At 47.0% G+C, this 15331-nt stretch overlaps 1 protein-coding gene across 1 annotated transcript in view; it reads right to left on the minus strand.

Annotated features, from left to right (window-relative positions):
- ACO2 (aconitase 2) overlaps positions 1-15309 on the minus strand; it is a 51158-nt gene extending 35849 nt beyond the window's left edge. Inside the window, exons 1-2 of the mRNA XM_082739980.1 lie at positions 15185-15309; positions 14925-15041 (exon numbers count right to left, since the gene is read on the minus strand). Coding sequence (XP_082596106.1) covers positions 14925-14960 — 36 coding nt within the window. The 5' untranslated portion in view covers positions 14961-15041; positions 15185-15309. The remainder of the gene's footprint in view (positions 1-14924; positions 15042-15184) is intronic.
- Between the last annotated feature and the right edge of the window lie 22 nt (positions 15310-15331).

The raw sequence follows: 15331 nt of genomic DNA on the forward strand, positions 1-15331 counted from the left end.
CTGAGAAGCGGTGAGCACAGCTGACTGGGGAAAAACATCTGTCTTCATTGCTGTTCACTCAAAGTGTCCCTCTTCCCTCCTACGACCGAACCTTGCTCACTCACTCACCCACTCACCTGTCTGCCCATCATATAGTTACTAAGAGGTTATGGGGGCCAGGCATTGTTTTAGGCACTGGAGATACAGCAATGAGCAAAACGGCCCTCTTGGAACTAACATTCCCAGGCATCAGAGGAAGTCGGACAGAGAGACAGACAGAAACACGGAAAAGAGTAAAACCTCAGTCAGATGTTGTTAAGTGTCAATGATAGGTAAGGAAGCAGGAGCAAGGGGAAAATGGGCCAGGGCAGTGGGGGCAGTGCCATTTAAAAGAGAACAGTGGGGAACAAGAAGGTGACACTGAACAACGAGCTGACAAAAGGTACAAGCCAAACTACAGAATGAAAGAAAAACATCCCCTACAGGTGGTAACTGCTGTGTTCAAAGAACAAAACAGAGCGAGATTCGTACACCCCAATAGTCTTGTTCACAACAGCCAGATGTCAGCAACCCAAGTGTGATGCATCTGTATGATGGAATATTCCTTGCAAAGGAATTTTAGGGGGTGCCTGGCTGGCTCAGCCGGTGGAATAAATAAAAGATTGTATTTTTAAGTAACCTCTCCACTCAATGTGGGGCTCAAACTTACAACCCTGAAATCAAGAGTCGCACACTCCACCAACTAAGCCAGACAGGCATCCGTGAAAAGGAATTTTTTTTTTTTAAATTTTTAAAGATTTTATTTATTTATTTGGCAGACAGAGATCACAAGTAGGCAGAGAGGCAGGCAGAGAGAGAGGAAGGGAAGCAGGCTCCCTTCTGAGCATAGAGCCCGATGTAGGGCTCGATCCCAGAACCCTGGGATCATGACCTGAGATGAAGGCAGAGGCTTTAACCCACTGAGCCACCCAGGTGCCACAAGAAAAGGAATTTTAAAAGCCTGAAAAATTGAGACATGTGCTACAACATGGATGAACCTCTGGCTCCTTCAGCTTTGGTGTGCTCCACTTGGTGTGCGGGGCTGGGACCCAGGGAGCTGGCACCTTTGGCTTGTTCTTCTGCTGTGTCAGCGAACTGTCTGTACACAAAAGCGCCTCACTGTACCTGTACCAATCCAATCATTCAGGCCTTGACCTTGTCTTGTAAGTGTGTGTGAGCTTTACAGCAGGACATGTTCAATGTTTAACTTGCTCCTAAAAGCAGTGGGAAGCCACAGAAGGTTTAAGCAGGATCATGACTGGATCAGATTTGCATTTAAAAAAAAAAAAAAAAGTCACCGTGGCTACTATGTAGGTAATGCATCCAAGAGAGGCAAAAGGAAAACAGGTTGATGGTGGCTTATCCTGTAACCTGTTTCCTCTAGCAAAGGGGTGTCCACACCCACTGTGACACCTGAACACCTACTATGTGCCAGGCAATAGGAACAGACACTAAGAAGAGGAAGACAGTCCCTACGCTAAGATACCTTACTCTGACCAAGACGAGCAGGTAAATGTAACCAACTGTGCAAAAAGGAAGCACAGGCCAGAAGCGGGAGTGCTGCAGAGGGAACCATAACCTCGGCTTGAGGAGCCAGGGCAGGGCTTCGAGCAGGGCTGGGGAGGACACACGGGAGTTTGGAAGACACCGAAAGAGACACAAAGCGTATAAAGATACAGAACCATTAAGTCAAGTGTGCAAAAGCTACTTAGCACAGAGAAGGGTAGGATGTCACTGACAAAGCAGGAAATAGTGGAAGGTCAGTTTGGGTGTGGCTGACTATCCTAAAACTTGGGACTATAACCCATGGTTTATAGCAGCGCAGTGAAAAGAACTTAGATCCAGCTTCAAAGCCAGCTCTACCATTTACTAGCACTTCACCTTTGAACCTGGTTTCCTCATTTAGAAAAAGAGAGCAGCTGAGTATTATATGAGCCTAGAAAGGGCATGAATGGGTTCCTTTCAAATAGTATTTAGTATGTGAAATGCTACAAGCAGACTAAAAAAAAATAGCATTTACTAGGGTTTTTCCAGCCTGTTTTAAGATTTTATTTATTTATTTGACAGACAGAGACCACAAGTAGGCAGAGAGACAGGCAGAGAGAGAGAGGGGGAAGCAGGCTCCCTGCCAAGCAGAGAGCCCGATACGGGACTCGATCCAAGGACCCCGAGATCATGACCTGAGCCAAAGACAGAGGCTTAACCCACTGAGCCACCCAGGCCCCCTTTTCCAGCCATTTTAAAAAGCAGGACACATTTTATAGAGCAAATTTACAAAACACATAAAAATGCAATTTCACAGACTCCCTGAAACTCATCCAGGGCTATCCGCCACCACCACCACAGCTCCCAGAGGGCTCCATGGCCTGACACCAGGTACCCAGAGGTGTTAAATACACAGTGACTCCAAGGGAGGCAGCAAACACCTATTCCATGGCCAATCTACCTCCTCACAGTTCCTGGCACCACTGAACCCACTATACCCACACTGAACAGGATTCTAAGCAAAGACCATCAGTAGAAATATTTAACTCTTCCCACCAAGTGCCAAGTTGTAAGAGCTTTGCGTGGAGGAAGAGCCCTTTTGTAATAATATGGGCCCCATTTAACAGATGAGCAAATTGAGAGCTGGAGAAGGGTGACAACTCACCCAAGTTCTCACGGATAGTGAACAGTAAGACCAGCATTCAAACACGGCCTAGCTCTAAAGCCCAAGCCCTGAACCCTCCAAGTGTTCCCTGGCAATTCTAAGTACAGATCTGGACAGAGATGAATTAAATAAACCAAATAAAATCAAAATGAAGTAATGCCGGGGCACCTGGGTGGCTCAGTGGGTTAAGCCGCTGCCTTCGGCTCAGGTCATGATCTCAGGGTCCTGCGATCCAGCCCCGCATCGGGCTCTCTGCTCAGCAGGGAGCCTGCTTCCTCCTCTCTCTGCCTGCCTCTCTGCCTGCTTGTCATCTCTCTCTGTCAAATAAATAAATAAAACCTTTAAAAAAAAAAAAAGAAGTAATGCCAAATTGTTACCAGCAGCTCTCTCCCTGGAGTGTGAATTTACGGAGACATCTGAACTTTTTAAATTCATGTGTGAACCTTTAAAACTGTATGTACATTAGTTTTAGGATCAGAAAAATATTTTTAAAGAAACAGAAATCATTGGTTTCTAAGCACCACACTGCTTCCTATGACTGGCGGTCTACTTCTTAAAAAGCAGAAGAACGAAGGCCGATTTTTAAAATTTTTTTTATTATTATTTTTTGTAAGTTTTATTTATTTATTTATTTGACAGGCAGAGATCACAAGTAGGCAGAGAGGCAGGCGGGGAGAGAGAGAGAGAGAGAGGAAGCAGGCTCCCTGTTGAGCAGAGAGCCTGATGCGGGGCTCAATCCAGGACCCTGGGATCATGACCTGAGCAGAGGCTTTAACCCATTGAACCACCCAGGCGCCCTGGCAGATGTTTTTTAAAGAACATGACTGTTTCCCTCCACCGCCATTATACAAAAGTAATTGGCAAAAATCTCAAAGATTTACAACAGAAAGTGTTGGCAAGAGTCTAGAGGAAAGAATAACCTTGAATTTTGCTATCTGAGAACACTAGTAAAGTCTCGTCAGTGGGAACTGACAATAGCTACCAGAATTCACTACGCTTGTGACTGAGCAAGTCCGCTTCCGCAGGCACCCCTGCACCACACACATGCACAAGAAGGCAGCTGCAAGAACGTTCACTGCCCCATGAAGCAAAATATTTAAAAAATTAGAAATAGGGGCGCCTGGGTGGCTCAGTCGTTGAGCATCTGCCTTTGGCTCAGGCTGTGATCCCAGAGTCCTGGGATCGAGCCCTGCATCGTTGGGCTCCCTTCTTGGCGGAAAGCAGCTTCTCCCTCTCCCAACCCCCCTGCTTGCACTCCCTATCTCGTTGTTGTACCCACCCCCCCTGCCCCCGTCAAATAAAATCTTGAAAAAAAAAATTAGAAATAACCTAGGGGTGCCTAGCTGGCTCACTGGGGGAGCATGTGACTCTTGATCTCAGGGTTGTGAGCTGGAGCTCCACACTGGCTAGAGAGTTTACTTAAAAATAAAATCTATCTATCTATCTATTTATTTATTTATTTATTTGACAGAGAGAGAAATCACAAGTAGGTAGAGAGGCAGGGAGAGAGAGGGGGGGAAGCAGGCTCCCCCCTGAGCAGAGAGCCCAATGCGGGGCTCAATCCCAGGACCCTGGGATCATGACCTGAGCCGAAGGCAGAGGCTTAACCCACTGAGCCACCCAGGCGCCCCGCTTAAAAATAAAATCTTAAAAAAATTAGAAAAAACTTAAATGTTCTCTTTTTTAAGTTACATTTTATCCATTTTGTGGAATACTGTAACACTTTAGGGAAAATCTCTAAGATTCACTGTTAAGTTACAGATATAAAATACAGCAATTTGCTTTAACACTATTTATGTATGTACTGAATGTTCACAGACATGCACTTAAGAGGACATACACTGATCTGCTGTTACTCCTGGGGAAGGAGAAAAGTTTAGGAAAAGGCTGGCAGAAAGAAAGATTTTAGTTTTATCAAGAGTATTCAGGGGCACCTGTCTGGCTCAGTCGGTGAAGCATGCAACTCTCCACCTCTGGGTTCCGAGTTGGAGCCCCATGTTGGGTATAGAGATTACTTAAAAAAGGGGGGGTGTTCAAGTGTTTATAAGAATGTCCCCATTGTTGGAGTACCTGGGTGCCTCAGTCAGTTAAGCATCTGCCTTCGGCTCAGGTCATGATCTCAGGGTCTTGGGATCGAGCCCCCGTACTGGGCTCCCTGCTCAGCGGGGAGTCTGCTTGTCCCCCTCCCTCTCGTCTTCTCCCCCATCCCAGCTCCTGCACTTGCACTTGCCCTCTCTCTCTCTCTCTCAAATAAATAAAATCTTTAGAAAAAAAAAAAAAAAGAATCTCCTCATTGCTGCTTTTATGATTATAAATATACATACTATTGTACATGTTTTTAATCTGGATTGTAAAAATTTAAAAACATTAGAAAGACATATGCCAAACGTTAACAGTAGTTATCTCTGGGTAAAGGTGGGGTATTACAAATATTTATAGGTAACTTTTATGATATTCTCTATACTTCTGTATTTTCCAAGTTTCCTATAATGGGTAATTACCTTCATAAACAAGAAAAAAAGTTAAGAAATCAATTTCACCTTAAAAACAGGTATTACTGAGTCCTACAATATGCCAGCCACTGTGGCTGGGGGTCAAGTAGTCTGGATCAGTGTTATTTATTTATTTATTTGTTTATTTGACAGGGGTGGGGGGATACCTCGAGAGAGGGAACACAAGCAGGGGGAGTGGGAGAGGGAGAAGCAGGCTTCCTACTCAGCAGGGAGTCTGACTCAGGGCCCTGGGATCTCGACCCGAGCCAAAGACAGACGCCCAACAACTGAGCCACCCAAACGCTCCTGGATCAGTGTTATTTAAAGAAGGATGATGATTTGTGGGCATATTAAAAAAATAATAATAACCTACTAAGATTTTGTTTTTCTTTCCTAAATCCAAAAGTAAAACATCCTCAAATGCTCAGTTCCACCTGGCCTTGGGACCCAGAAACATTCCTGAGATCACTCGTAAGGCCTACCAACCCAGATGTTGCAACAACCAGAAGACAGGAAAATTGTTTCCCATACCTGGAGCCCAAGTCTCAGGTCTTGTGAAATTTTCATGGGTACATGCCAGGCCCTTATCTAGAAGGGGTTCTTTCACAAAGCCCTCACCCTCCACTTCCTCTGGAACACAGGAGCCTAGAGCACGGCTGAGCAGAAACCCCTCTTGGGCAAACTCCCTGAGCCCCTGATTGAACAGGATGGGACCAGGAAGCTCAGTTTCTTCCAGAAAGCCTATTCCACTCCTGGACAGTTCTAATACTTTCCAACTGCTACAACTGCTTCTTATACTGAACTGAAACGTGCCTCAGTCACATTAGAACACAGATTCCGGCACTGGAGATTCTGTCCCCAACAGGCCATGTAACCTTGAGAGGCTTAGCATCTAAACATCACCTTCTCTCCTCTAAGCGGGGCTAACCTTCCCAGGCTGCAGTCAGGACTCAAAGAGAGCACCTACGGAAGGACCCAGTCCAGTGCCTGACACATGACAGGCCGCATTTCCTAGCCCTGACCTTTGGAACCAGTTCAAATGAGCCTAGACACTCTTCCACATTTCAGCCTTTCAAATCCTTGAAAACCTTAATCGTGTCTTCAACAGTCTAAGCATCCACACAGCATTTCCTCTGCTACCAAACAACTCCCTAATTTTACACTTGGGTGGGAGTCTCCCATAGTAGCCAGATGCTCACAGATCTGTTTTGGAGTAAATAGCTGTCAGCGGTCACCTGCTCTCTGCCAGCTACTCTGCTAAACCTTATACAAAGCTCAGCCTCCCTAACTGCCCTGAAGATGCACAGGCCCAGAGACAGGAAGTGGCCGACCCAAGGTCACACAGCTGGGAATCTACAGAGCCCATGGTCTTCTCACTGTGCTACAGAAAGTGTTTCCCAGCCTCTGCTCTGGCCCAAGAGCCAGGCAGGCCCAGCCCTCAGTGGTGGGGGGCTATTGGTCCCAGCTGCTAAACCAAAGTGTCTTTGGTGGAGTCCGGCTCCTGGGTCTCGGTAGTGCCCCTCCCTTACTGGGTAAGATCCAAATCTCCAGGGCTCCAAGGGAGTAAGGGAGGCACTGCTGATCCTGCATTTACTGACACAGAACAAATTCTGGAGGAGGAAACATACCCAAAGTGGACCCCAATGGGGAGCCTGGCAAGAAATGAAAAGAAACAAAACAAAACTGTGCCAGGCAAGATCACAAAGGTTATCTTCTGTCACCTTCCCAACAAGTGTGCCAAGTGGGATTGTTACAGGTCAGCCAGTTCCTTGTATAGAGAGAAAATGGAGACTTGGGCAGATGAGAAAGTCAATTCCACTAAACTGTAAGCGCCCTGAAGGCAGAAAACCTGTCTAGTCACGTTACCATGCATACTCGGAGCCTAGAAAAATGTCTGATACACAGAAGCTGAAAAAATATTTGGTGATGAGAGGGACAAAGGCAGAGCCAAAATCTGAACACAAGCCTCTTCATCATGCTTTCAAATTCACACTGTGAGTGCCTCTAGCCGAGGTGCTGAGCTGGCCGCGCCCAGTTACAGAAGCAAGCGCACGGAAAGGGGATCCATGCTGTGGCACCTTATGTGCTTCCCCACTCGAAACTCTGGACTTCGCAACTGACCAAGGTCAGACATGCTACTCTCTCTTCCCAAAGGACACAAGTCTTCCCTTGGAACCATTTGTATCAAGAGAACAGTCCAAACCAAAGAAACTGACATATTCTCGGCCAGGAGGCCAGCCTGACCTCTCACCCACCCGGTGAGGCAGGGCCTACGTGCCAGCGCTGCCTTAGGGAGCCACATGTCGCTGAGCACCAGAACTCGGAGCAAGCCAAGAAGCAGAAATGGCTGAGCTGTCCCAACAGGCTGGGCTCCTAGAAGATGCCTGGTCTCTTGAGGCAACTGCTTCAGCAAGAGACAAAGCAGCCACCAACCCCATGCAGTCCTGTCGAGGGCCACTGTGGAAACAGTCCTACCCGTGCCAAGTCAAAGAAAGGGCATCCACTCTAGAGCCAGATGGATCTGGCTTACAATCTTGGTTCCCCTAGCCACAGGACCTCAGATAAGGTCTTCCACCTCTCTGAGCCTCAGTTTCCTTGCTTTTCTTTCTTTTTTTTTTTTTTTTAAGATTTTATTTATTTATTTGACAGAGATGACAAGTAGGCAGAAAGAGAGGATGAAGCAGGCTCCCTGCTGAGCAGAGATTCGATGCGATGCGGGGCTTGATCCCAGGACCCTGGGATCATGACCTGAGCTGAAAGCAGAGGCTTTAACCCACTGAGCCACCCAGGCGCCCCAGTTTCCTTTATTTTCTATAAAATGGGATAAAAGAGCAGAGGTTTTCGTGAGATTTACAAAGAATGTACTGCTTGTAAATGTAGAGGAAAAAAATCTAGAATGATAAAACACAAAATTCCTATCAGTGTTTGCCTTTGGGGACTGGAGTGAAAAGAGGGTTTTTATGAATATACTACATTCTTTAAAGAAAAAAAATATAAGCAAAGCACAGAGTTCAGTCTGGATTCCTGATAGGCATTCAATACATGTAGGCTATCACTCACTTCTCCCGGGAGGGTATGTTGCTACTAATCCACTGCCCGCCTGTGTATTACAGAAAGGACGAAGCAGTGCTGTTTCCCACCATGTCCTCTACCCCCCTCCTAGCTCACAAAGACCAGGGGCCCCAGAGCAGATCCCAAGCACCAGGGCCACACAGCAAAGCAATGGGACTGAAAAGGTCTCCTCTACCCTCTCATGCTGCCCGGGCATCCCTAACACGAGGCCATCCAACCTGTGCCCAGGAGTGGGGGAACGCACTACCTTACAAGGCAGCCCATTTCAACAGCAGGATGACTTCACAGTCTCAGCAGGGTAAGACCCCTGGTTCCTCTGACCATGACCTTCATTCAGCAGCCTTCAGGCTCACAGCTGTTAGCTTGCAACAGCCAGGCCATTCCTGGCAGGGAAGCCTCAGGCAGGCTCTGGCTAGGTGGGCCACAAGGAATGCCTGTCAGTCAGCACCCTCCAAAGCAGCAGCATCTTCCCACACCTCTGCTGCCTGGAACAATTCTCTCCCACCCCTGGGAGGTGACGCTGGGCTCCTCTCCAGAGCTACACAATTTCCCCCCTCCGCCCAGGAGGCAATCAGCTAGCTTGGTTGCTATGCAACTGGCAGGCACAAAAGGTGATGCAGTCCTTTTCAGAGGCTTAGGAAGGGGGCAGGGAGCTGGGTTTCTCCAAGTCAGCTGGCGCTCACGCGTGTATGTAAGGCCAGGGAGGGGTTCTTTAAGGAACTGTTTGATAGATTCACTCTTGGGCCCGCTTGTCAGGTGGCAGGGCAGAGACGCCAGGCACACTGTGAACTGCATACAAATCTGAGCCCGAATCCAGCCCCCGGGGCAACGCTGCACACTAACACACTCAGGAAGGGCGGCTTCTGAGATCTCAATAGGTGGCCTGTGAGGCTGCCCCGCGGCTCCAGCAAGGAATAAAGCTGCCTCTGTGGGGCTCAGCCCTCTGGCCTCGCCCTCCCAGGCCTGGCTGGTATTTGGGGCAGGAGGCAATCAAGGCCCCAAATAAACATAGAGCCAAGCAGGGCAGGGAGCCAACTGAACTGTGTCCCCTGCATTTGGCCTCCTCCACAAAGGTCTACTTTCGACTCTCCAGCCCCGGGGGTAGTACTCTGAGGAAACAGTTCAGCAGAGTGGTCAAAAGCCTGGGTTCTGCAAGCAAACGAATCTGCATTCAAAATCTGGCCGGGCCGAACGCTAGCTGTGCCCTCAGACGAGCTGCTCAGCCCCTCTGGTTCTCAGGCTAATGACACCCACTTCTTAGGGCTGTTGTGAAGGGCAAATGAGGCAGTCCTTGTAAAATAAGACCTAGTTCAGCGACTGGTATCTCTAACACCAGCGATGTGTGTGGCACAGACTAAACGCGTCCCAAGACACCTAAGTTCTACGACGGCCCAGCTCACCCCTTCCCTCCTTGCTTCAGGCCAGCGTGTTGTGCGGTTAGGAAGTGAGTTCCTCCTCGCCAGCGTATGAGCTCTTCCACAGGCCGGGCCCTCGTCTTAAACCAGCTCTACGGCTCCCTCAATGAACAATTAAGAACACGAATGTCCAGCAGAAGGTGAAGGAACCCAGCGACACAGCATGAAGTGCGGGGGATTAGAGGGGCTTCTGAGACCCCTTTAGGTCCTCCTGCAGCCGGCCCCAGAATTCAAGCTCCCCATCAGAAGCTGTCCCAGTCTCTCTCTGCGGGATAGAAGCAGAAATACTCCCACCGGGCCCAACTTCTCCCAGGACCCAGACTTTGATGATGAAAATACTACAAACGTGGGGAGCCTGGGTGGTTCAGTCGGTTAAGTATCTGACTTCGATTCAGGTCATGATCTCGGGGTCCTGGGCTCAAGTCCCGCGTCGGGCTCCCTGTTCACCAGGAAGTCTGCTTCTCCCTCTCCCCTGCCCATGCCCCACTCATGCTCCCACGCTTGCGCTCACTCTCAAATAAATAAAATCTTAAAAAAATATATATTACAAAAGTAATTGTAAAGTCCACTTTCCCAAAGTTGCACGTCAACTTAGAGAATAAAATCAAGAAGCTGACAGATTCATTTCTACCTCTTCTCCCCAACTCTTACAGCAGCACCTGCATGGAGATTAGGGAAGGAACAAGCAGTTTCCCTAGACCCAGTCTTTTTTTTTTTAAATAAAGATTTTATTTGTCAGGGGCGCCTGGGTGGTTCAGTAGGTTAAAGCTTCTGCCTTCGGCTCGGGTCATGATCCCAAGGTCCTGGGATTGAGCCCCACATTGGGCTCTCGGCTCAGCAGGGAACCTGCTTCCCCCTCTCTCTCTGCCTGCCTCTCTGCCTACTTGTGATCTCTCTCTCTGTCGAATAAATAAATAAAATCTTAAAAAAAAAATACTGTCTTTTTGTCATTTAAGTAACAGCTCAAATGTCACCTTTTTCTGTAGGGCCTTTGCCACCCACCCCAGTTAAAGCCATGTCACATGCCCACCCTGACCCTCTCTACCACAGGCTCCTAATCTACCTTTCTGGTAGCACTTAGCAGCTACAATGTTATCTACTTGTTTATCTTCTGTTTGCCCAGAACTACAATATAAGATCGACTATTCTTGTTCACTGTTGCACTAGTAGAGTCTAGAATAGTGTTAAGTCATATACTAAAGCTTTCAATGAACATTTTGGAAACAGCTAGTTCAAAAGGCAACAATGCACTCCCCTAGTTCTCAAGATGGTGACTCTACTCTCTCTGCCCAAAGTTTAGACCTGACGTTTGTTGAAGTTTGCTTACTCATCCATTCAATCATTCATTCATCTACTCAACTCCAGTCACCAGCTGACTACAGGATACCCGAGACCGGACCACAGGGACATGCAACCAGAATGACCCATTTCCTAATTCCCAAGGTGGTGGTGGTTGTTTTAACCTGACACTTGACAGAGAACTTAACTTCTGCCAAATCTGTCAGACTCCATTGTAGTTAATGGCCATCTCGGATTTGCATGTGAGGTTACATGATGAAGAACTCAGCAACTCAGCACCTCAAGGCAAAACCAAAGACCTAAGAAACATATTTGCAAGCACCCAACCCCTTTTATCTACCATCCACAGTTGTGTGCACACAAATAAAAAATAACCAGAGAGTAAATGGGGCTTTTCAAAATGCTGACCTCCATTTTTTTTTTCTCTGTTTCTAACTTTACAAGCTGGTGGCCGGCACTGTTAAACAGTGGAACACTTTCGGAGCACCTGGGTGGCAGTGGGTAAAGCCTCTGCCTTTGGCTCAGGTTGTGATCTCAGGGATTGAGCTTGGGATCGAGCCCCGCATAGGGCTCTCAGCTCAGTGAGGGGGAGCCTGCTTCCCACCCCTCCCCTGCCTGCCTCTCTGCCTATTTGTGATCGCTATCTGTCAAATAAATAAGTAAAATCTTAAAAAACAAACAAACAAACAAACAAAAAACAGTGGAACACTTTCAACTTAAGGAGATCTGTTCCCAGGTAAGGAAGCATTAACAGTACCCTGGTGGATAGGCTGAGTCTTGATGCCAAAGGGAAGCAGCACAGCACAGGTGCTAGGAACTCAGACCCTGGAATCAAAAAGGTACCAAAAAAAAAAGGTACAGATTCAAATCACACCTGCTAATGACTAATAATAAGGCCCTAGGCAAGTTTATTTCATGTTACTTAGCTTAACCATACTTAATTATACAGCCCTTACTAGGTACAGGGAGGGGTCTAGTTTGCAACTATAATACAATAATCAAATAAACCAGATGTACTATCATTATCTGTATCTTACTGGTGAGGGAACAGGTAGAGAGGTCAGGTAATCTGCTCAGTCATGGCTGGGGAATATTAGAGTCAGTTTTCAGGTCCCGGTAGTATGACGCCAGAACCCAGCTCTTTTTTTTTTTTTTTTTAAAGATTTTATTTATTTATTTGACAGAGAGAAATTACAAGTAGATGTGGGGCAGGCAGAGAGAGAGAGAGGGAAGCAAGCTCCCCGCTGAGCAGAGAGCCCTATGCGGGACCCAATCCCAGGACCCTGAGATCATGACCTGAGCCGAAGGCAGCGGCTCAAACCACTGAGCCACCCAGGTGCCCCAGAACCCAGCTCTTAAGCATCATACTGTGTTTCTTCTCCAATCCTGTTTCTTCGTCTATTAGAGCCAACAGGTCTGCCTTATCTCACGGCATCCTGTGGGATTACTGGCACACAGTAAGGTAAACGTTAGGTACTCTTAATGGCAGTAGAAACTGGCATCATTCATTCTTTTTTTTTTTTTTTTTTTTTTTTTTAAAGATTTTATTTATTTATTTGACAGAGAGAAAGATCACAGGCAGGCAGAGAGGCAGACAGAGAGAGAGAGGGGGAAGCAGGCTCCCTGCTGAGCAGAGAACCCGATGCGGGGCTCGATCCCAGGACCCTGAGATCATGACCTGAGCCGAAAGCAGAGGCTTAACCTACTGAGCCACCCAGGCGCCCCGGCATCATTCATTCTATTATTTACCTTTACCTTTGGTCCAGCTAAGGGCAGAAGAAAAATATTTTGGCTGAGAAGATTTTCAAGGCCCTCTGCAGCAAAACACATTGACTATATAATAGAATCTAGTATGGTAGAAGAATAGAGTAGAAGTTCCATGAAAATGGGGACTGTCTGCTTTGCTTATTATTGTATTTGAAGCAAGTGGTAGGTACTCAATGAATATGCATGGAATGAGGTCGGAATAAACTGAATGCATGGACAGGGTTCTACAGACATGACAACTAAAGCAGCACCATCACTTCTCAAATGTAGCTAAATACAAAAAAGGTAAATTTACAAGGTTCTCTGAGGACAGTGTTAGCAGGCCATTATTTAAGATAGCTTGGCTACTGAGAGGCAGTGTGGTATACAGCTTTTCATTCATCTTAGCTGAATAAACAAACGAGGACACCTGGATTTTAATCCTGACTCTGCTACTGGAAGTCACCCAAGGTCTTAGATTATCCATCTGTAAAAGAGGAGGCTGGACTACATGATGATCAAAAACAAATATATTCCATTTTCTTATCACTTCATAACAATCTGAATGGAACCAAGTACTCAGTAAGCATTTGTCAATGAAAATTATCCCCAGTGATCTGTCGGGTGAGGAAACTAGAATCCAAAAGTAATTTGCTCAAGGTCACAGGGTCAGGAAAGAATATGAACTATGGACCAGATCTCTTTCTATACTGGTCTAACACTGAAAGCTTTCCAAAATCCTTTTTTTTTTTTTTTTAAAAATACTGTGATATTAATTCTCTCTTCCAAGATCACTAAGTCTGTAATCATTTAACCATCAAATAATATTGCCTGACTTCACTACATCACGGGGCAGCAGGATCAGGAAAAAACAACTACCTTTCTTTCTACATCATTAACCTAAAAAATCAAAAGTTCTAAAAAGCAAATTAGGGCAAACCCCTTGTCTTTGTCCAAAATTGAGAGATCAGAAGTATTTAAGACAAATGATGATTTCATTTTAAACCATATGGTCTAAATTTAAGCAACGTGATTAAAAAACACAAACAAAAACAAACCCTAGTAACACAATGCTTCCTGAGAGTATAGCACATAACTTCTTTAATTTTATAATCAAAGCTATGCCACTTGATTCAAAGCAGATTCACAAAGTTAAATGTAAAAGGTTGTCAGAGAATGTCGACTTTATTGCTTGCTTTACTTTTATTAATAAAATACATGCCTGACATTGAAACCTTCCATGTAACACCTTCCCAGTGTTATCAAGTTAGGAGTGAAGAAAACCATCTGGCAGTCACAGTCAGTTTTCTAGATGGTTCGTAACAGAAGAGTCAAGGTCAAACTGTTGAGTCTCTTTATCCTCCTACCTCCTAAATGAAAAGGAACTGAGCTCAAAATACTCTATACTGGTACTCTCACAAATACAATGTCAGCTCGAGGATCACACTCTGGCTTAGAGAAGACAGGCTGACATGAACAAGAACAAAAGGGTAAAATAGGGCAGATGCTCCAAACAGCACCTCGGTGACACTCAAGAGAGCACAAACTTTCACCTACTTTCTAGCAGTTTTGTAGCCTATCCAATGGGAATTATATCACCAGATGATTATATGAATCAAATGATAAGATGAGGAATTAAAACAGTCTTGCAATCTTGCAAAGATGAGAGGCTACTGCTACCCTTACTATTTACTAGGTCTGCGCCAAGAAAGCCCCCTCGCATTCTTGACTGTATGTTCCGCAGGATCCTTTTAAAATGGAACAGGGTACCAATCTCGTCTACAGCCTCCAGGCCTGGCAATCGTAGAAGCCCCTGGTTAGCAGGGCTCTGCTGCCTAGAGATGGGAAGTGAGGCCTTCAGACTCTGGGCCTAGCGGGCTCCACAACGACCGCGCCCCCCAGTCACCTTGTCCTCACCTTGAGGAACGGAACGACACCCTACAAGAGAGCGGAGTGGAGTCCTCAGAAAGGGGTGCCTCCACTCTTCACCTGACAGCCACTGCTTGGACCTACGCTTCCCACGGGGCGGGGACAGGACTGGGAGAGCGGAGCCGGGGACGCCTTGACCTCGGGCGCGGGAGGAGCGGACACCCGCGCAAGGCCCGCGGCCCGGACAGGTCCACGGAAAGTCGGCGGGAGGTCGGGCCCGCCTCGCCTTGCCTCGCCCACAGCTGCAGGCTCAGTAGGAGGCTCCCCGCCCTCGTGAACCCAGAGGGCCCTGAGCTCGCTCACCTGCAGCCGGGTCACCAGTAGGCTGTAAGGCGCCATTTTGTGCACTGACAAAGATGAGGTCGCGTAAAGATGACGTGAACCACGGCGTACTTAAAGCTTTGGGGGCAGAGGCGTGGCCTGGAAGAGAAACGCGTAACGGTAAAGGCGGGGCCTCGGTAGAGGGACGAGAGCGCGGGGAGCGCAGTGGGCGGAGCTCCCGTGTTAGAAACGGACGCCTGAAAGGGAAAGAGCTGCATAAAAACACTTGCGGAAGTAAATACCAGACACATAGATGTGCTATCGAAGGGCAAATTTCAGTTGTCTCTTCCATCCAAATCTGGGAAAGGCAAATTTTTTAATGACTTCCATGCATCTGCCAGGACCTGGCTCCCAAGCACCGACGGAAACTCCTCTATTTTTTTAACTTA

Source organism: Mustela nivalis, assembly GCF_964662115.1.
Source record: "Mustela nivalis genome assembly, chromosome: 7".
NCBI classification, from domain to species: domain Eukaryota; kingdom Metazoa; phylum Chordata; class Mammalia; order Carnivora; family Mustelidae; genus Mustela; species Mustela nivalis.